Source organism: Microplitis mediator, chromosome 10, assembly GCF_029852145.1.
Source record: "Microplitis mediator isolate UGA2020A chromosome 10, iyMicMedi2.1, whole genome shotgun sequence".
NCBI classification, from domain to species: Eukaryota; Metazoa; Arthropoda; class Insecta; order Hymenoptera; family Braconidae; genus Microplitis; species Microplitis mediator.
The window spans coordinates 17,186,347-17,207,885 of record NC_079978.1 but is presented as its reverse complement, the minus strand read 5'-3'; the positions used below and the strand labels follow the sequence as shown (position 1 = coordinate 17,207,885).

General features: G+C 29.6%; 1 protein-coding gene across 1 annotated transcript in view; it reads right to left on the bottom strand.

Moving 5' to 3' along the window:
- The window catches only part of LOC130675681 (5'-3' exoribonuclease 2 homolog), a 73,484-nt gene that overhangs the window by 36,797 nt on the left and 15,148 nt on the right, over positions 1 to 21,539 (bottom strand). The window contains exons 3-5 of the mRNA XM_057481502.1: positions 17,532 to 19,089; positions 14,763 to 14,991; positions 14,102 to 14,385 (exon numbers count right to left, since the gene is read on the bottom strand). Coding sequence (XP_057337485.1) covers positions 14,102 to 14,385; positions 14,763 to 14,991; positions 17,532 to 19,089 — 2,071 coding nt within the window. The remainder of the gene's footprint in view (positions 1 to 14,101; positions 14,386 to 14,762; positions 14,992 to 17,531; positions 19,090 to 21,539) is intronic.

Here is a 21,539-nt window from a genome sequence, read left to right as displayed (position 1 = left end):
AATCCGCATTATGAAGGAATATATTAAAAAAAAATTTTGAAATTATTTATAATTTTTCCCGCAATTTCTTCTGTGATAAAAATTATCAATAAAAATAATTTTGAAACTCATTAGAAATTCAGTTAAAGTTTTTTTCTCTAAATTTTTTATTCCTTTTTAGTTTTTTTTTATTTTATCTTTTTATATTGTGATCAAAAACACGCATGAACGATTCGACATCGAACAAGCGAGAATAAGCGAGGTCTCTAGTGAAAATCCGATTGGATGGATCATCCGGAGACGCACAGTAGCACAATAGCCGCGAGAAGAGTCCTCTCTACAATCAGGTTCCCTCACTCGACGTGGAAATGAGGTGGAAAACCGCACCCCGCCGCGTTTTACCCATCAACCAACTTATTTGTTCAGGATTCTTCAATCTGTCGGATTTATGCTTTATGTGGTTTTGATATTACCATTACGACCCAACGACCTATAAGGTCCATCCGATTGTGGTCACTTACGCACCAACGCATATTATCCTACTTTGTCAATGGGGTAGTTTTTATTAAAAAGAAAAAAAACTCTATACCCGTTCGTACATATATATATATATATATATATATATATATATATATATATATATATATATAGTGGAGGGAGGGGCGAAACGGGGTAGGGGGAAAATTGGGTACCCCCGAAATTTTATAAACAAATTTTGCTTTTTAAATATTCCAAAATCACTTTTGTAAATATAATTGAACATTATTTTGATTTTCTTTCTTATCAATTTACAAAAAAAAACTTCCAGTGTCAAATTACTTCGGATGTACTTCAAAAATGAACTGAAAAATATTTACAATTTAATTAACTTTTAATAATTTTTTAATCTATTACTTTAATAAAAAATATATCATGTTTTTTTTTTTAAATACCTTCTTTGGAATGAAAATTAACTCAAATCTCTTACTTTGAAGTTAATAATTAATAGTGATTAACAAATTAAAAATTAACGATTTAAAGTAGTGCACAGTAAAAAACATTGTGTTAAAATCAACACAATCTGTGTGTTAGAAACGGTCCACACAATTTTTGTGTTATTTTTCAACACAGACTATTTGTGTTGAATTTTAACACAAAATTTGTGTTAAAATTTCAACACTTTTTTTGTGTTGATGTTAAAGTAACACTTAATAAATGTTGATAATATCGATTTTTATACTAAGTAACACTTTTAAAGTGTTGAAGAGTAAATCGATTAAAAATTTTAAAGTAACACAAAGAATTGTGTTGATTTGACACAAAATAATCAACACAAAAATTTTAACACGGACCGTTTTTAACACAGATACACAATATTTTTTACTGTGTAGTTAAACTGTTTCAAAAATCGAAAGTGTCAGTCGGAAAATGTTCAAATCTGGAATGTAAGACATTTCTTGTGTTATTCGAAAATTAACACAAAATTTGTATTGTTTGACTAAACGTTCCCGCGCAATTCTTCATTACTATAATCAAGCAAAGCATTGTAGCAGCATTGTCTGCAGGGAAATTTGGATTATAATTTAATTACAATTAAATATTTACATTTTACAATTAAATTTAGATAACTTTCATATCTTTTTGACCCGGTTCAATTGTTCGCTAAATTGACATAAGTTCTACAAAGGGTGGATCAGTATACTTTAGTTGGTTAGGTTATGCGCTTATGTTTATTAGTTGATTTTAACACGAAAAATGTTTTAAATTTACACAAATGTTCTGTTAAATGTACACAAATTTTCTGTCAAAAGAACAGATTTTATGTGTTCAATTTTATTTAACATAAAATTTGTGTTAAAAATCAACACAAACGCAATATGTTGAATTAACAGAAAAATTTGTGTAGACCGTTTGCAACACACGATTTGTGTTGAATTTAACACAAAATTTCTAACTGTGTACTATTTTACAAACAATTTTCTTAAATTTTTTGTTATTTGTTTGATTTACTTCTGATTTAAAAAACAAGATAGTGAAAATAAAAATATATCACAGGTGTATGTAAGCTACTGAATCACCAAACAAAACATAAAAGACTGTACCTCACTTAAAAATACCTTTTGCATTACGGAAATACGGTTCATTTACCGGCATCAAGATCTTTTCGTCCAACTTCATTGGTCTTTACGGCATTCCGCGCCATTGCAACGTTTTATACTTTAAATGGAACATTACATCAAAGAAAAATAATTGTAAATAAAGTATAACAATGAAAAAAAAATTTTTTTTTGTTACTTGTATAAATTCTTTTGTATACTGACTACTAAACCTGTAATTTCAATAATCAAATTACTGTTGGTATGCAGCAATTTGCTAAAAATTTACGCGCTATTATCATTGACTATTAAATGCAACTGAAGAGTAGTAAAAAATTTCAAATATGAAATAACTTTTAAAATATTTTTATGGTAAATATTTATAATGAAATAATTTGATTAATCAAAAATATATATAAGATAATATATACATATAACAGAGGGTTTTCTAGAGACAAATGTAGAAAGAGGAAGCGGGACATTTAAAGTACAATACAGCTCAATATCGTGGTTAAATTAGCCGCGACACTGGTGGTGACGCCCGTCACCCTTGGAGATAGTCGCGTGTGGTTGATATGACAGAAGGGCGTGTGATTTTTACGTGATTAACTTGCAATGGAATTGCATAAATTCATAACAAGCCTATTGTGATTACAATAGAAATCATTTTTTTTGTAATTCATCAATTGCTGCTATTGTTTGTGAGTTGAGTGTAAATCTTTTGTGCGAAATTACGGATGTTTATTATTTGTATATCCGTGTAATATATATTTATGTATTTTAATCCATATTAGTTAGGATTTAATTTATGAAATATTAAATCATAATTTAATTCCATTAACCGTCGACGGTTATACACTTCTGATGCGAACAATGATCACAAGGAAAAAGTAACTTTTTGCATAAAAACAGCTATGACTTTATTAACTTTTAATATTTTCAACTAAATCTTGTGTCAAATTATTGAGAAGTAAATTTACTGTGGCATAGAATCGATAAAAAAGTTGAAAATTAAAGAGATTCGATACCGATTTTCGAGATAATACCAAAATTCTGAAATTTTTTTTATCGAAAGAGTTATAAAAAAAAATGATCACTGTTGAAATTTCAAATCGATTCACTACATCGTTTTCGAGAAATAAATTTTCAAAATTCGTTCTTATACACGGGCGTAAATGGGAATCATTTTTCTAAGTGTTATAGTTTCTACTACAATAATACCATCATTATTAAACATTTCTGAACACATTAATATTTTTTTCAAGTTTAATCATGGGTTTGTTATTAAATTATTAATTAAATAAGAGCGAATTTTAATTAATGACGTCACATGTGTCGTGAAGTTAAGAAACGATGGCAACAGCGTAAAATGACACAACCGCGGGAAATTTGAATAACTAATAAGCTTGTAGCACCAATATCATTTTGACTGTGTTTAACCTATAATACGTCTAGCGTGTAAGCTTCTTTTTTCCGTTTTTTTTCCTTTTTCTGATAGTTTTAAACGTTTATTATAAACAGCTTCTGATACTAATTTACCTTTCCAATATTTCCTCTTTTTAATATTACTTTCTTCCGTAATTAATAAAAACAAAAATCAGCTGACATTCTTTTCTGTTTACTCACTAATACACACTAACGCATAGTACTCGTGTGAGACCTGAGCTCCAGCTAGTAATAAACATTGTGATCAACAATAGTACACAGAAAAATTACTAAACACTAGCGCGCTATTGCCGTATTTCTGCGTTTATTTTTTAATCACTTGTTTCATTAAAAAAAAATCGGTCTATAAGTTGACCCTGCGGGCCAGCCCCAAAACTTCCCGCTGTTTTCGAGCTCGTTGAGCTCGAAAACACTATTGTGAATACATTTACGAGCTCGCAAATACTTTTTTATGCCATTGTTTTGTAAAAAACCATTTTTTAGCATTTCTTTCTCCCACGATATCTCGCGAACGAATTAACCGATTTTGATGGTTGAGGCGGCAATCGACGCGTTTTGTCAAATTCTAAAGCTGATCAAATTTTTTATTCGATTTATTGAGTCGTTTTTGTGATATTTCAGGAAAAATAAAAAAATTTTTTTTTTTTAATTCTTTCGACAACGGTTTCTCTTGAACGAATGAACCGATTTTGATGGTTGAGGTGGCATTCGACGCGGCTTATAAAGCTCTAGAGCCCAGTCCATTTTGGAATCAATCTATCGAGCACATTAAAAGTTATCAAAAAAAAACATTTTTGAAAAAACTTTATTTTTGGAATATCTCTGAACGAGCCCTACCGATCAAGCTCAATTTTCTCTCGGCTTCAAGATATTGTCAATCCGCGTCGAATGACACCTTAAAGTTCAAAATCGGTTCACCCGTTCAAAAGATACAGGTATTTACATACATACATACACTCGGACATCATCGTGAAATTAGTCAGAATAGCTCCCTCGGACCTCAAAACGTCGACATCTGATGGAAATTCGATTTTCGTAAATCGGACCGAAACCAATAACTTCCCGATTTTTTGAAAATTTACAATTTTCTTAGCGGGAAGTTAAAAATTTTGTTATGATTCAATGGAATTATAATGAAAATATATTGTATTAATTCCTAAAAGTAAGTCAATTCATAACATATTCTATTAATGAAATTTTGGTGCATAGGAGTTGTAATCTTGTAAAAATACAATAGAAAATCCATGAGATCCCCCTAGAAAGATAATCGGTATCGAACCTCCTTAAAGAATAACATATTTATTTTAGTAAATCAAGTGAAGAATTTATCTTTTGAAATTTTCAAAAAAAGGATTTCTTGGTGCAAAAAATTTTTTCTGGCCCTAAGAAATTTTTTGCATCAGGAATTGGAAACGAAAACTTTCTTGAAGAGAGAACAAAAACTACTGAGCCAAGAAAAAAATTTTTGGGGCGAGAAAAAATTTATTGCGATTAGTTTTTTGCAAATATCTTTGTAAATATTGAGTTATCTGAAAAATTGCAAAATACCTTTTCTGTTGCCCTTTAAATTCTCTACAAAAAAGGTATCTTATACTTTTTTGATAAACTGATTAGCTATTGAGATAATTCAAGTTTAAAATTTCCTGGGTTTTCTGAATCCCATCTAACTGCTAAGGGTTAACATTAATAAATATAAAACATAACTCTTTACAAATTTAACAATAATTTTGAGTGATCAAAAGTTTATAACTATATACCCAATGTAATTTTACTTTTTTACATATTATTAGTATGGATTACTATAAATACTGTGTAATCTATATTTCCATTTTAAAAATTAAAAAAAGTAAGAAACACACGAAACAATAGAAGTATTAAACATGACACTTTTCTTTTTATTATTATACGTGATAGTGAAAAAAAAAAAAATAATAAAAAAATAAAAAAGAAAAGTGTAGTGAAGTGGAAACAGTGAAGTGAAGTACGCAAAGGCTTGGCACACGAGAAAGAGGGAACCGCCCTTGCAACTCGTACTCTCTACTCAGTGAAGTACCAAACTGGCAGACAGTCTCACTAATTACGCTGTGCCTCATTAGTGAGAAAGTCCCTGGTAGCTTGGGGGGTACGCGAACACGTACGACCTCCCTTTGGCCTCGTTGAGAAATTGATTTTCACTTCTCTTATAAGGAGTGAAACAAAATCAAGGAGATACGAAGCTTCTGTGAAATGTGAAGGAGGTCCCTTAGTCAGCGCTCACTTTTTATAATCCACACGTAGCAAACAAAAAAAGATTAATTATTAGTCTATTATTAAACTTATCTTATGTACATATCATCAAAGGTTTTAAAAGAAGGAATGATTTTATAAGAAAATAATAATTTATAATATTTTAAGTTATTTATGATACATTACACCCTGGTTATAAGTTACTCTCTTAAAATAAATCAGTGAAAAGTGCTGCAAATCAGTGAATATTCACTGCGGATCAGTCTCAAGTATATCGTTGATTGAATTAGTGATATACTTGGGACTACTTATGCAGTGAATATTTACTGATTGGAGTACTTTTCACTGATTCATTTTAAGAGACTACGTTCCCTCTATTTTTTTTCGCTCATCTCAAAATGGTACCCTCACTCCACTCCGAATTACACAGGTATGGTTCAAACTCTGTAGTAAATGAAAGACATCATTGAACAATTTTATAGCAGTCGAAATTAAAGCTTATTCAATAAGCTAGAAGATAAGTACATAAGTACATCATTCTCTTAATTTGAATCAGTGAGAAATCCATTGGTTCATTCAGTGAGTAACAAAGTCACTGGTAAACCAGTGGGTATTGGGTTCACTGATTCAATCCAGTGCGAAATTTAAGTACCTTAAGTGTCCGTTATCAGCAGCGACCTATGATTAGTTATACCAAGTTATACATAACCTGATGTTTGTTTGTCAATGACAATTTAATTAATTAACAAATTTCAAGCCAAATTGTGACCCTATTATTGCATTTTATATTTTACATAAATTATATTGTTTTTAATTTAAGCTATTCTCGGAGACTTGATAATTTTATATAATTTAATCGACCATGATATTTTTAAAATTTCGAAGAAAGCTCGAAGTGTACTTTCCTTCCACATTACTTTGAATAATTTTGATAGAGTTGATGTAATGGAATTTGAATCATGCCTTATATGTATAAGTTGGGTTACGATGAAAATTATATCAGCTCACTGTTAAATCAGTGACTACGTCTGCCATTAAAATTCACTGGTTTACCTGTGAAGTTCACTGAGTAACCAGTGGGATTAAATGGCCGCCAAGACCACTGGTCGAATCAGTGAGTTTTACTAGTAAACCAGTAAAGTTTCACTGGTTCGCCAGTGAAATTCACTGATTCGAATTAAGAGTAGATTTTACATACGAATATTGATTCAAAAGTTATCCAGAGTTAAAATCCCATCAGATTTTTTACCGGCATTTTTAAAATTTTTCAAACGAAAAAATGATCAAATCCGCAAGATTAATAACGGAAACTGAAGCTTGTTAAATAAACTTTAAGATGAACTTAACATAAATAGTATACTCGTTCCTGTCCAAAAGTTATTGCATGAAAACCCAGTCAATGATTTTATAAAAAATCGAGAAATTTTCAAATACCCATATGTTAAAAGTACAGTCGAAAATAAATTTACGAAAAAAATTAATTTATGCAAATATATAAATTTTTCTACATAAAAATTTATCATAAAATTAAAAAAAATTGTAAGGCTAATTATTCGTTAAGCGATAGTCAATCAAACAGAATAAATACGTTGAATTCAAATTCTTTTTTACTAATTAGTTTCTTATTTGATTTGAATTTGAATTACTCGAATAGTTGGAACTATTTGATTCTAAATTTGAATCGAATAATTCGATTTGATTCGTATTCAATAATTCAAATATTTGCACACCCCTAAACAGCTTCAATATATTTTATGGTTTTAAATATACAAAATATGATAATTATATAATAAAACTACATATTAAAAGACAAAAAAGATGCAAAATTTCGAGACAAATTCCGACTAAATATTAATCTGCTGTAATTATTTTAATATTTTAATTTAATAATCCGAAAGAATCAGTCAAAAAATGAAAATTCGAATCATTTGAATTAAAAATTTTGCCATCACTAAAATTGGCACAAGAATCATTCAAATTATCAAGATATTCGTCATTTTCTTCAACATATTTTAACACAAATAGAACTGAATGCCCCTCAATTCGGCACAAGGAATAGCCGTCTTGTCCATGTACCCATTACAAAAAAGCAATTTATTAAATTTAGCTCATGGATAAGACTTCTCGATCTAGTTAACAATTACTAGTGACATAGAATTCTTTGGAGGTTCATTGAAACAATTCAAGAAGTCTACTTAAGTACTAATTAATGTTATTATTTTTATCTTTCTCTTCATCGATCCTGCTCATCAAATAAACGAACTAAATTTTGTATCATACTGTAAATTGCGGAAATGCGTGTTAAATAAAATAAAATATAAAAAAATTCTTCTTTCTTATAGGAGATATTTTTCTCCTATGGCCCCTAACAGTAACTTATAACCAGGTTCTGCTGTATTATATATAAAAAAATACATTATTGTTTTAGTCAAAAAAAAAAATGGTTTTTAAATTTAATATGGCTGTAATTCAGTAGTTCAGTAGCATTGAGAATAAAAGGTAAAATCTAAACCGGTGGCTTGTCTTGTGGCATACAGTCCCGAGTCCCGAGCTAGCGTTACCTCGAGTGTTTGCAGTCCACTCGAAGCTCGACCTGAACGAGCCCAGAGAATTGGGACCTGCTGTAGTCGGTACCTACCAGCTAACCACCATACCATCACCACCGTATTGCTACACCAATAAAGAAAATGGAAAGAGAGTTAAGAACGAAGCATAATTTGTCTAACGAGGGTCTCCACCTGTCATGTGAATGAACACAGAGAGATGGATGGATAGACAGATTGCTAGATGGTCTCTTCTATATATTTTATTTTATTCATTTATTCTTTCATTTCATCTTTTAATCATTTTAATTTTATAAACTTTACCGTCACAAGTTTACTTTTTATTTTTTACCTTTGTAATAATTTTTTTTTTATTAAATAAATGCGCGTAATTTTATGTTTAAGTAAATACTTAATTCTGGGAGCTTTTAAAAAGTTATTGAAAGAGTTCGAATGTTTGATCCTTTGCGAACTGGAAATAAAATATGGAACTTATAAAAATATTTCAAGTTTTTTTTCTTTCAGATTTTTAAAGTTTTATTTTAATTGAATTATAAATTTAAATAACAAAAAATTAAACAACTAAAAGTATGAAAACTATATCGTAGTTAGAAGTAATTATTTAAAAATATTAAATAAAATTTAATTGTTAAAAAAAAAGTAAAAATTTTATTTGCAATTAAAAAAAGTAAAATAAGTTTTTATATAATTGATTGTTTTTTTATAACTTTGAAATTTCGTAACGGCGTGAGATTGCAAGAGATCACAATGGATCAGAGTTTGAAGTGATCGTCGATGAATACGAGGGGTGTAAAAGGCACATTGCCAGCTATAACTCGAACAGGGAATACTCGCTAATTGGATAATTACGGCGTGCACTGGGTTTGTTTTATAATTGGGCAAAACGTAGAACCAGCGCAGAGCCGTTTGATCGACGTGTTAAACAACGAAACGCTTCGAGTCACGCTCTACGTGACAAACTACCCTCACAGCTAATCCAACAGCAAACCTACAGTCCGATAACCACCTCCACCCCTGATTCATAAAACCCCTCCCCTTCTTTCCCGCCATTTGTTATATTCTCTGGATTTTTTATGTTACTATCCGTCAATTTTGTCGTATAAAAATAAACTAATTGTTTACTGTTTTATTTACCTAAAGTATTTTTATAAGACTAAAATTATATACTTTATACATGGAAAAAACACTTCTGTAAAAATGACAGAAAATTCTGTAAAATTTGCAGACGTTTCTCTGTAAATTGACTTATGTAATTTGTACAGAACAAAAAATTTTATTTTTATATTGTGAGTTCTGTAAACCTAAATCTGTAACTTTTACATTTTGAGGCTGTAATAATTACATAGTGAAGTTGCAGAATTAACAGAAGTATTTATGTAAAAAATGCAAAGCGACTTATGTAAATGTAATATCTAAGGAAGGTGTAATTAATGTAGGGCAATTTTTTATCAAAAAATGTCTGCTATTATCGAAGCTACACTGAGAGAAAAAACTGGTTTTCTGAACTATGAAAAACATAGTTCAATGAAGCCTTCACTTCAGATAACTATTATATAATCATAAAAAAAGTAGTCTCCTGATCGATTTTAAGAGCTTGACATTAAAATAAAAATAACTAGAAAACAATGCGGAATTCGAAAAAACTTTATTGGAAATAACTTCTAGGGAATAAAATTGTCTACAAAAAAGGTCCTATGATATTTTGTAATAGCTCTGATAGTTTCGCCGGAAAAGTAAAAAGATCTCAAAATTCAATATGAATTTGACTTCAACCTTAAATAACTTTTGAACAAATAGATTTATCAAAAAATGATAAGAAACTTTTTTTGTAGAGCATTCAATTACCTACAAAAATATATCTGCCAATTATTCCTATGACGCATCGTTAGCTACTTATAAAAATCAGAAGACGTAAAAAAAATTTTACAGGAGTTTTTTTTTATCTAAATGAAACTTTTGAACCTGTTTCCGAGAAAAAAAAAAATTTGTTATTTTTTGGATCACCCTACCCGTGTAAAAAAAATTCGTTCCAAAAAGATTCCAAAAAAGTTCCGCATATGGAACTTCTAAACATGAGACAGATTAGAACTTCGAATGGAACTTTTTTGGAACGTTAGTAATTTTGATGGTAAAAAAAAGTTGTTATGAGCGAATTTAGAGTAAAAAAAGAATGTTCTTGGAACTTTTTTGGAATTTTTTATGGACGTTTTGTTTTAGTTCTATAAAAAATACAAAAGTAGTGATTTTTGAACTATTTTGGCATGCTTCTGGAACGTCTTTATTCTACAAAAGATGCAAAAGAAGTGATTCTGGAAAGTTTTTGAACGCTTTTTTTAGTCCTTAAAAAGTCAAAAGTGGTAATTCTGGAACTTTTTTGGAATGTTTTTGGAACATCTACTTTAGTTCTATAATAAGTTGTAAAGTAACGATTTTTGAACCATTTTTGAATGTTTTTGGAACGTCATTTTTAGCTTTCGAAAAAGTCCAAAAATGGTGATTATGGAACTTTTTTTGAAATGTCCATTTGAAATTCCAAAAGTTTCTAAGAACGTTCTTTTTTTACTCTAAATTCACTCATAAAAACTTTTTATTTACCATCAAAATGACTAACGTTCCAAAAAAGTTCCATTCGAAGTTCTAATCTGTCTCATGTTTAGAAGTTCCACATGCAGAACTTTTTTGGAATCTTTTTGGAACAAATTTTTTTTACACGGGTAATATATATGGGATATTTGTTATTGGTTATTTTTTGCTGTTAATTTTATTTCATATTTTCCAAGAATTAACTGTTTTTATTATCCATGTGATGTTATCTGTTTCTTAATTTGAAATTTTAGTTTATCATTCATTTTATACCTACTGTTTCGATAATGTATAATTGTCGAATCGCGTAATAGATAAATAAATAAATGAATAAAATTACAAAACTATTCTGTAAAGATAACATCATACTTATGTAGATTTTACACAAACTATTAGTAAATATTACATAAAGTAATAATGTATAATCTACAGAAAAAATATGTAATTTTTACATAACTTTATCTGCTAGAGTTACATTTTGTTATTTGTAAAAATAAAATTTATGAATTTGTAAAAATAACATATTTTATTTGTAAATTTTACAGATTTTTTTCTATAATTTTTACAGAAGTATTTTTTCCGTTTATGTTATATAAAAAATGAAATCTTTATGCGCATTTTAATTATACTTTAGTTAACGTCGAGCTGGGAATAAAGGAGAGTAAATACAAACAGTGAAGAACGATTGACTGAGTGACTGACTGGTAAATTCATGGGGTTATAAAGGTCTCTTTCTCATCCCATCATTAACGCACCCTCGCAAATATGTATGCGCAAATACTAGGCCAACCTTTCAAACTTTTATCTTATAATTTAAGTGCCATTATTAATCAATAATTCAAATTATTTATTTTAACGATAAAATAAAAATGATATTTTATATTAAATTTAATCCTCTGGCTCTCAATAAATAAATATTTTTATTCAAATTTATGAACAAAGGATTAAAATATTGTTTTATAAAATAAAATTTATTATTTAGTATAATAACACACAGGAAAAATAAATTTTTTTTTAAGTAGACGTCCCGTGGGATACTAAAATTATTTAATGTCAGATTTAAATGTTTATCCCGCCATTTTCTGTCAGATTTCATTCTTTAATTTTTGTTATGATACAAGTTTAGTGCGATATATATTTTCATTTGGCCTAATTCTTTTTTTTTTGTTCATAATTGCAAAGTCCTAAAAAATTCACATCCTAAAATTTTTTATAACTGCTGTCTATTTTCAATCGCAGAATTTTATTTACAAATACCGTAAAAAAAGTGAAAGATTTGAAAACTATTGAGAGTGAATTTGGAGTGAATACGGATTTTATTTAAATTTGAATTCAGTCCATCACTCAAAATTATGGAGTTAAAAAAAACGGCCCGCGTATGGAGTAAATGAAGATTTTGAAATTCCCGCTATAAAAATTGAAAATTTTCAAAAAAAGGAAGTTATTGGTTTCGATCCGATTTTAAAAAATCGAGTTTGCATCAGATCTTCGGAGTTCCTAGGAAATTATTCTGATCATTTTCAGATGAACGCGCGCATGTGTGTGTAAGCTTTTGTTGCCCGACGATATCTTTGGAACGAATCGACTAATTCGAACGAACTTGCAGGCAATCAAAAGAGATCACCAAGACTTTGAACTGAATAGATTTCCAAGTCGATCGGTCAAGTAGTTTACAAGTTATACGAAAAATAAAAATTAAAAAAATATTTTTTTGAAGTTTTTGTTACATAACTCGTAAATCACTTGACTGATTTGTTTCTAAGTTCGATCAAACCTAAGCCTCAACAAGTTCTTTCGATTGCCGCAAGGAAATGCAAATCGGTCAGTTTGTTTCAAAGATATCGTCGGACATGAATTACTTTTTTTCAGCGAAATGTATATTTTTTTTAGTCAAACCGCTTTTTGAGCTCGAAGTTTTCGGGTTGGCTTACAGAGTCAGCCATTTTTCAGATTTTTTATTTTCAGCAGAGTGATTTTGGAATGGTATAGACTTCATTTCATTCCCCATTCACTTCGATCTAGAGTTTTAATTTCAAAAAATTCTCCTTCAGAATAAATTTTACTCCAAAGAGATTAAATAAATAAAAATTGTCCGCTCTTTATTTATTTCGCATTGAATTCGCGTTTACTCCTCAGTATCAAGTCTCAAAATAATAAAACATTTTGATGTCAATAGTTTTCGAATATCATTGAAAAAAAAAAATGATACTCTCCCTGATTAAACAACTGAATTCGACCGAATTAAAAATTTTAATTCTGTCATATTCTGTCGAATTCTGCAAAACAGAATTCAACTGAATTGAAAATTTGAATTTGAATTAAACAGAATAAAACCAATTTAAAAATTTCAAATTCGTTTTAATTCAGTTTAATTCGGATTCAGAACCAGAAATTGGAGAATTATTTTCGAATTAATCAGATTTAAACCGAATAGAATTATTTAAATTCGTTTTAATTTGGACTAATTATGGTTTTCCTGCCGAATTAGACAAAATCAATTTTTAAGTTAGGTACCGAATCAACAGAATTTAACTGAATTAAATAGAATTAAAAATTTCATTCTGTTTCATTCGATCGAATTCAGTTTTTTAATCAGGGCTTGTAATATATTTAGAATTAAAAAAAAAACTTGATACTTTGAACTGATCATCTAACAAAAATTTCTGATACCATGAAAAGACCAAAATTCAAGTCGATATGTTTCCAACGACACCAACTTCAATCACAACTTGTGTTGTGACTGTCGGCTGACCATTTTATAAATGACGGATCGTTATAATTGTTGTGACATCTACCGACTTTTTTGTCAAGTTCTTACTACATTTATATTCAAATCACTTATATATCATATGCGCCCAAACCTCAAGTCATCTATAAATTCCCAAGCGGCACATAAGAAAATTGTTGAATTTAAATTAACAATTGGTTAACTTAAATTCATGACAACAAATTGTCGTTTTAAATTTAACATACAGTCAACAATTTTTTTTTGTGCCGCTTGGGTTACTGTACTCATTCTTTCTTTGTGTGTATTACGTAAAAAATAATTAATAAAGATGTTTCATTGCAATACTAATTTTTTAGTCATAAACATTCAATTGTCTGATTTAATCAGCTAAATCTGTTAAATTTATTTATAAGAAATGAATTTTTCTTTTTCAAAAGCTATTATAAAATTCTTTTCTGATTCAAATAAATGAAATTATTTAAAAATATTTAAAAACTTACCACGAGGCTGATTGTAGGAATTCTGTGGAGCAGGAACCGCTGAGTATTGTCCTTGATTCCTGTTAACATGATGTCCAAGCATCCGATGTCCTGGATCGCCCAGCAAAGCTTTCTGAGTTGGTGCTGAGAAACCGGTTCTTGGTACCCATGGATTTTTACCGTCGCGATTATGCATTTGCTCAAAATCTTGAGGTTTCAACACACGAGGAGGTTCCTTTACACCTTTTAGACGTTTAGCTGGGAAAATATGATGGCTGCTAAACATGGGGTCACGGAATCTTACGCTGAAATTAAATAAATGCATCAGTATTCAATCGATAAAACATTTACCTGATAGCAAAACTTTCTGGTTAAAAAGTTGGGGTCAAGTTGATGACAACTTCAGTCTTTTTAACTGTTGACTGCAAATTGTTACCAACTTTCCCACAAATTTAGCAACAATCTACTGCCGCAACCTGTCGCCTTCTGAGAAAATTGAAGGAAACTTTCCATCAACTAATGGAATGCCAATTTCTCAGCAAATTGACGTCTAGTTGTTGTCAACTTGTGGAAATGCCAATTTTTTCAGTCAACTTGGTGACAAATTGCTGCAGTAAATTGTCGCTAGCTCGGCTATCAGGGTAAATAATTAAAATGTTACATTAGTGATAAAAAATATTACCAATAAACTTGATTATTTCGAACTGGTAAGCCGTTGACAGGTGAAGGTAAAGTACCACCTTCATTCACACAATCTTCGGCTAGTAAAACAGTACCTCGCATCCCATCAATTGATATTTCAGTCTCTGTATTAAAGTCTACTTTATTTTTATACAGTCCTTTTATTAAATCATATCCAGAATTACCGGGTCCAATATACAATCTATCGTCACCTTTCACGTTACGTTTTTCTGAAAATAACAATAAGAAAAAAAATAATTTAATATATTAATATCAGTAATTTATCATCTTCATAAATTAAAACGGATAGTAAATAAAAAGGCCTTAAAAAAATCTATCACGCACTTTTTGAGAGCATTGTTAACTACGGAATAATTGCCTAGGGTGGCTGTTATAAAAATGTCTTTAATACATTGGGTAGATTACAAAACTAACTAACTAACATATTTTCAGAAGAGTGTGATCATGTATTAAGAATTAAGGATTAGTTTATAATTGAATCGATTTGCTACCACTACAGTAACTGTAACCAGCTGCCTAGGCATATATAAATCGAAATGGTAAAACTAAGACCAGGATTATTCATATACCGGTCAACAAAAGTATTGCATGCAAAAATTCATACCTACCCTAATAGCACTGTTTGCTTAACAAAAGTTTACTTCACAAAAGTTTCCTTGAATTTTTATGATCCTGAAGTTAGCAGGCAATTTAAAATTTTTGAATTTTATTTTTCGGTAAATTGATTGCGAAAAAAAATAACTCAAAATATGCAAATGTAGAAAATTAAAAAATCTATAAGTGCAATTTTTTTTAATGTTTTTTTTTTATAATTTATCGCTTTGAAAAAAAATTCAATAATTATTTGACGGCAGCTAACTTCAGAATCATGAATTTTTCATCAAATCTCCGTCAACCTCGGACTTTTCCGTTTTTTACGACAATTTGTATGCAACTTGCTCTACAATTTCACGTAAATTTACTACCCGAATTAGAATGCAAATTCACTTCAAAAGTTGACTAAAAAAGAGTTGTCAATTTTCAGAAAAATTTCATGTCAATTTATTGTTAATTTGACTTGAAAAATTGTAAACTATTTTTTTTTACCCTCAAATTGTAGACATTTTTATGTATAAATTTGCTTACTTTCTGAAACGGTAAAAAAGAACATTACCGGCTTTTTTTTATCGTAAAAAGTCACCTCTAAATTGAAGAAAAATTAACCGCAAATTTTTCTTTTTAACTTTTGCTGTGAAATTTTCGGCAAACTCGAGCAGCAGATTTCAGGTTATTTCAACATCAAATTACTGTCAATTTCAAGCTAAAGTGGCTATCAGGGTAGTGGCACTAAGTACTTTAATTTATTACCTAAGTCACCTAAAGCACTACCATTTAATAAAAAAAAATAAAAACTGGATTGTAACTGCTGAACAAATTTAACTCATATATCTGTATGTTTTATATTTTTTTCTTTTTGAATCGGAAGGACGCATGTTTGAGCCCAGCAATCATCGGGATTTTTTCATCAATAAAAAATATGTTTACTTTTTCTAATTAATGCTCTCAATACAATAGATAACATTCCCGATCGAATTAAAATTCTCTTATTTTTTTTTTCGCAATTTAATATTTTTTTAAAAACAAATACTAATAAGACAATCCTGATAAGGATTTGATGAGGATATCCTGGTAAGGACCTGATAAGGCAATCCTGATAAAGACCTCATGGGTCTTAAGCGTTACATCCATATCAGTTCCTTGTCAGGATATCCTGATCTGGACCTTATTTGAAATAAGGTTAACCTGATAAGGACCTCGTCAGGTCCTTATGAAAAATTCTAGTCGGGTACATGCTTAAGGAGGTTCATCGGTAGCAGTAGTTCGCAACTTTTAGAACGATTTCTCTCGTGTAAAACATTTTAAGTATAATAAGAAGTGGTTGAGATACAGTACACTTTTGTGCATCCTCTTATATGCGCAGAAGTATAAAAATGATCCCATTGCGTCTTTTCTCAGACTTGGCTACGTTGCATTCTAACTTAGAATATTTTTCCCCTTGAGCATGTGTTGTAGAAATTGTTTTGAATAATTTCGAGGTTATACATAGTTGGAGATAACAAATAATAAATAATAAATAATAATGACTTCGCGACTAAAGAATGGAAGATTTATTAAAAAACGAGTTGCTGAGAAAATAAATAATGCTTTAGCAGATATGTCTGATGCTAAAAAATTAAAAATTGTTTTTATAAATATTTAAATCTGTTGGGCTTCTACTGTGTTTTAAACTTCCCGCGCACTGCAACGTTGCCAAGTCACTATTTCTCATTTGTCAGGTTATGGGAGAAAGCTTGAAAATCATTAAAAGTAACAAACTTTAAAAATTAATTACAAAAAAATGAATACCGCTCGTTTATGTTTTTATTGAAAAAAATCACTTGTTATAAATTGAATTAATAATTTTCAACTTTTAAAAAAATGTTGTAAAAAAAGTATGATTGTTATTTAATAAAATTCTCACTCTAACTACGGTAAACATAGGGAATGCATGTTAAATGTACGATTTTTAATTGTTAATATTTCGAAATTTAGTACAGCAAGGACTATTTAAAAAATTCCTACGTATACAGGACACTTCAAAGTATTTGTATTTAAAAATTGAAAGACATTGTAAAAAAAGTGATTATCCGATGAACCTCCTTAAGTATTAGTGTATATTTGTATGTAATATATATTTTATATCCTGGTAAATAAATAAGTATATACTTACTTTCAGCTTCAGTTAGACAGTCATAATAAGGTTCCAATGCTTTAAACAATCTCACTTCATCAACAAATGGCAACAAGGCAACACCCTGCCAAGCAAATTTTTTACCATTAAGATCTATTTTGAAATCTTCTGGATAAAAATCAATTATCGGTGACTTAGGATCACTCATCAATGACGCCCAAGGTTTTGGAACATGACTACTACTAGCTGCTGGAAATACACCCATCAGTTGTTCCAATGGACGGAATGGCACCGTCCCTTTTTCAAACTCTGTCGAAAGACCATTGATATTTACAAAATCACTTGCAAATGGAGCGTAGTGATAAGGAAAATACCATTTCCATGATGCGCATCCTTGATAATAGTAACGTAAGACCCAACATAAACCCCGAACGTAATGAAGAGCTACGTTATTTCTGAACTCAAGATTTTCCGCCTTAACATCAAACTTAGATTCATAGTAACGATCTTTGAACCCGTCTTCCCACAGTCTCACTTCATCATTGGCTTGATAATCTTCTTCTTCTTCATCAGAGTCTTCGCGTTTACGTTTGGTTCCAAAGTTTTTCTGATTTTCCGGTACCATCATTGCTTGCAATCCGGTTGCTGCATTGACTGTACCAAGTGCGCGTTCAGTAGAACTCGTGTTATAATTGCGGCCTTGCATGCGCATTTGATAGGCTTCATGTCTAGCATTCTGTACAGGTTTGACATCCTGACCCAGCAAAGTCGGAGCGAATTGACCGGTCGGTATCCAGCTGGGTTTAAAATTACTGATAGCTTCTAGTCGTCTTTTCTTAGATTTTTCACGCTGTTTAAAAGCTATTTCATTAGCTTGTCGTTTTTTAAAAATTTCGTCCTCCGCTTCGCCCAAATCTGATAAAATCAACTGGACTCTGTCCAAATTAACGTCACCGCTGTCGGTTAAAAATCCACCTGTTTTGTAAACTGTCTTCTTATACAAATTTACAAGTCGATCTATTGCGCCTTCTCTTATTTCAAGCGAGGGTAAGTGCGGTAGGAAATCATTTCCTACAAAGAAACACATGAATACCCAGTCATCAATAGCGCGTTCGAAGTCATATTTAAACGGTAAATTTGGCATTTGTAATTCGCGTTCTAAATATTCACGCAAAACATTTAATCGCACGAAGATAAATGCGCATTCGGATCCAAATGCCATCACTTCTTTGGCTTGATCTGGTTCTGCTCCAGTGCAATCTTTCATTTCGTGGCCCAATTGCCCACAGATGTCACATGGTCGTGGCTTATTGGGTTTGAATTCTTCTCTAATAATCGTAAAATTAGGCTCGTGAGTTGCCAGTCCTAACATTATTAAATCTGCGTCAGCTCCACATAATACGTGTTGAGTATTAGGGTCGTGATCAGGTTGCGCCCTTTGTCGTCTGATAAAATCCATTATTTTGTGCTCTCCTTCTCCGGGTACGTTGGCATCACTCAGGATAACTTTTACGCCTCTCCATCCCGGATCGTTATTTAATCTTTCATGTATGTAGTAGTGTAAGCAAGCTGATAAACGGGCCATAAATGGAGTACCCTGGAAATAATTGTGTAAATATTATTTCATTGTCAATAAGAAACAACGAGCAACCTGCAGTCACTACGTGACTGTCCGAATATCATTACTAAATTTATAAAATACGCAGAAAAAAAAGATTTCTTGCTGCAGAAAATTTTAATTTGCACCAAGAAATTTTATGCATTATCAATTAAATACAAAAATTGTCTTGGGGCGAGGAAGATTTTTTTGGTCAAGAAATAATTCCTTGCACCGAGTAATTTTTTCTAGTTCTAAATAAATTTTTGTTTTCAATTCACAATGCAAAAAATTTATTGGGGTAAGTCAAAATTTTCTTTAGGTGAGTAAAGATTTTTTGTGTCAATGAATCCTTTTTTTTTCTATGCGCACTTTTTTGGCTTTGAAAAGCTTCCTAAAACCAAAAGGGAGCATAAAAATCTGTCATTTTGGAATAAGTAACGCGATATAAATAATATAGCTATATATTCAGTGACATTCAGTCATATTTAGTGACAGAATAATTAAAATATTAATTTATTCAAAGAAAATAAATACGATCGTCTTTTTTTCCCGCGTAATTTAAATGTAATTCGAATGAAATAGATAAATCTATTTATCTCAATACTTGGGAATTAAAAAAAGTTTAAACTATGAAAAGGCACAAATTCAAGTCAAGGCCTATCTAATGATACCAATTTCAATAACACAAACTAATTCTATCATATAGATATGGCGGGAACAAAACTTTTCTTATTCTCTTAATAATATAGACGAGCAACCTGCAGTCACTATGTAGTTGCCCGAGAATTACTACAAAATTAATTGAATATAATTTGAATTTAAATGTTTATTAAAATCTATACTCTAGAATCTTTTGTTTATTTCTGTTGTCATTAAATTTTAATGAGAACGATCTTATCATTGACTAACAAACTGATTGATTCCAATGATCGTAAAATCATGTGATTAAAAAATCTACGCGTAAAATTTTTTGTCATTAGTCATCTAATATATTTTTTTTTTGGCTTAAATCAAATTAAATCTGTTTGTTTTTTATAAATATAGGAGACATGGCATAGACCAAATTTTTTTAACTTTCTTTCAATTATATATGTATAATGATTTCATATATTCAGTCATATTTAGTGACAGAATAATATGGCACGCCGTTTTACTATTTATTGCCATAAAATTTTTCATCTAAATAAAAAATAATTCTATTTTTAAAATTTGAAGAAATATTTTAAATTATATTTTTTTTTATGTGGGGACATAATAAAATTTATATATTATTATGTCCCGACATAAAATTAAATCAAAATGCATAGTAGGAGATACAAAATATTCTAAGTTATCATTATGTTCAGAGATAAATTTAATTATTTATTATTATGTCGGGACATAATAATATATAAATTTTATTATGTCCCCACATAAAAAAAAAACATTGTATTATAATTATGTGTAGACTAAATATCTATTCGGTTCACCAAACTTTTCGACAATAGAAATATTTAAAATTATGCTAGTACATAATAATAAATCGAACATTAAAATTTCTTTCCCTACATAAACGAAATGGTTTAATTTTATTATGCGTTAATATAAAAAAAAATTAATGAAAAAACTTTATGTCACAGCTCATAATTTTAATTGAGAATAATATTATGTACAGTCATAATTTAAATTTAAAAATTTTTATTATGTACTAACATAATTTTTATTGTCACGGACGAATTTTTATTATCTTCCAACATAATTTTAATTCCAACTAAAAATTTTCCAATGGCATAAAAATAACTAAGCTAATAAAAATTATTGTGCTACATAATAATAATTAGATATGTAAATATTACAGTAGCATATAAATATAATTATTACATTTTTATTATGTACATAATTTTAAATCTAGCATTTTCATTATGTACATAATTTTAATTCTAGAATTTTCATTATGTACATAATTTTAATTCTAGAATTTTCATTATGTACATAATTTTAATTCTACCATTTTCATTATGTACATAATTTTAATTCAAGAATTTTCATTATGTACATAATTTCAATTCTACCATTTTCATTATGTACATAATTTTAATTCTACCATTTTCATTATGTACATAATTTTAATTTTAGAATTTTCATTATGTACATAATTTTAATTCTAGAATTTTCATTATGTACATAATGAAAATTCTACCATTTTTATTATGGACATAATTTTAATTCTAGAATTTTAATTATGTACATAATGAAAATTCTACCATTTTTATTATGTTCATCATATTAATAGTCTTAGTTTTCATGATGCATACCCGTAAAAAAACTGATATACATGTCCATGTATAGCGCATATATAGGCATGTAGGAAGTATCTATGGAGCATATATGTTCTGTACATGGTAACTCACAGCATATAGACATGCATGGTCCATGTATGCTTCTTTTATGGCAATGTATACCCATAC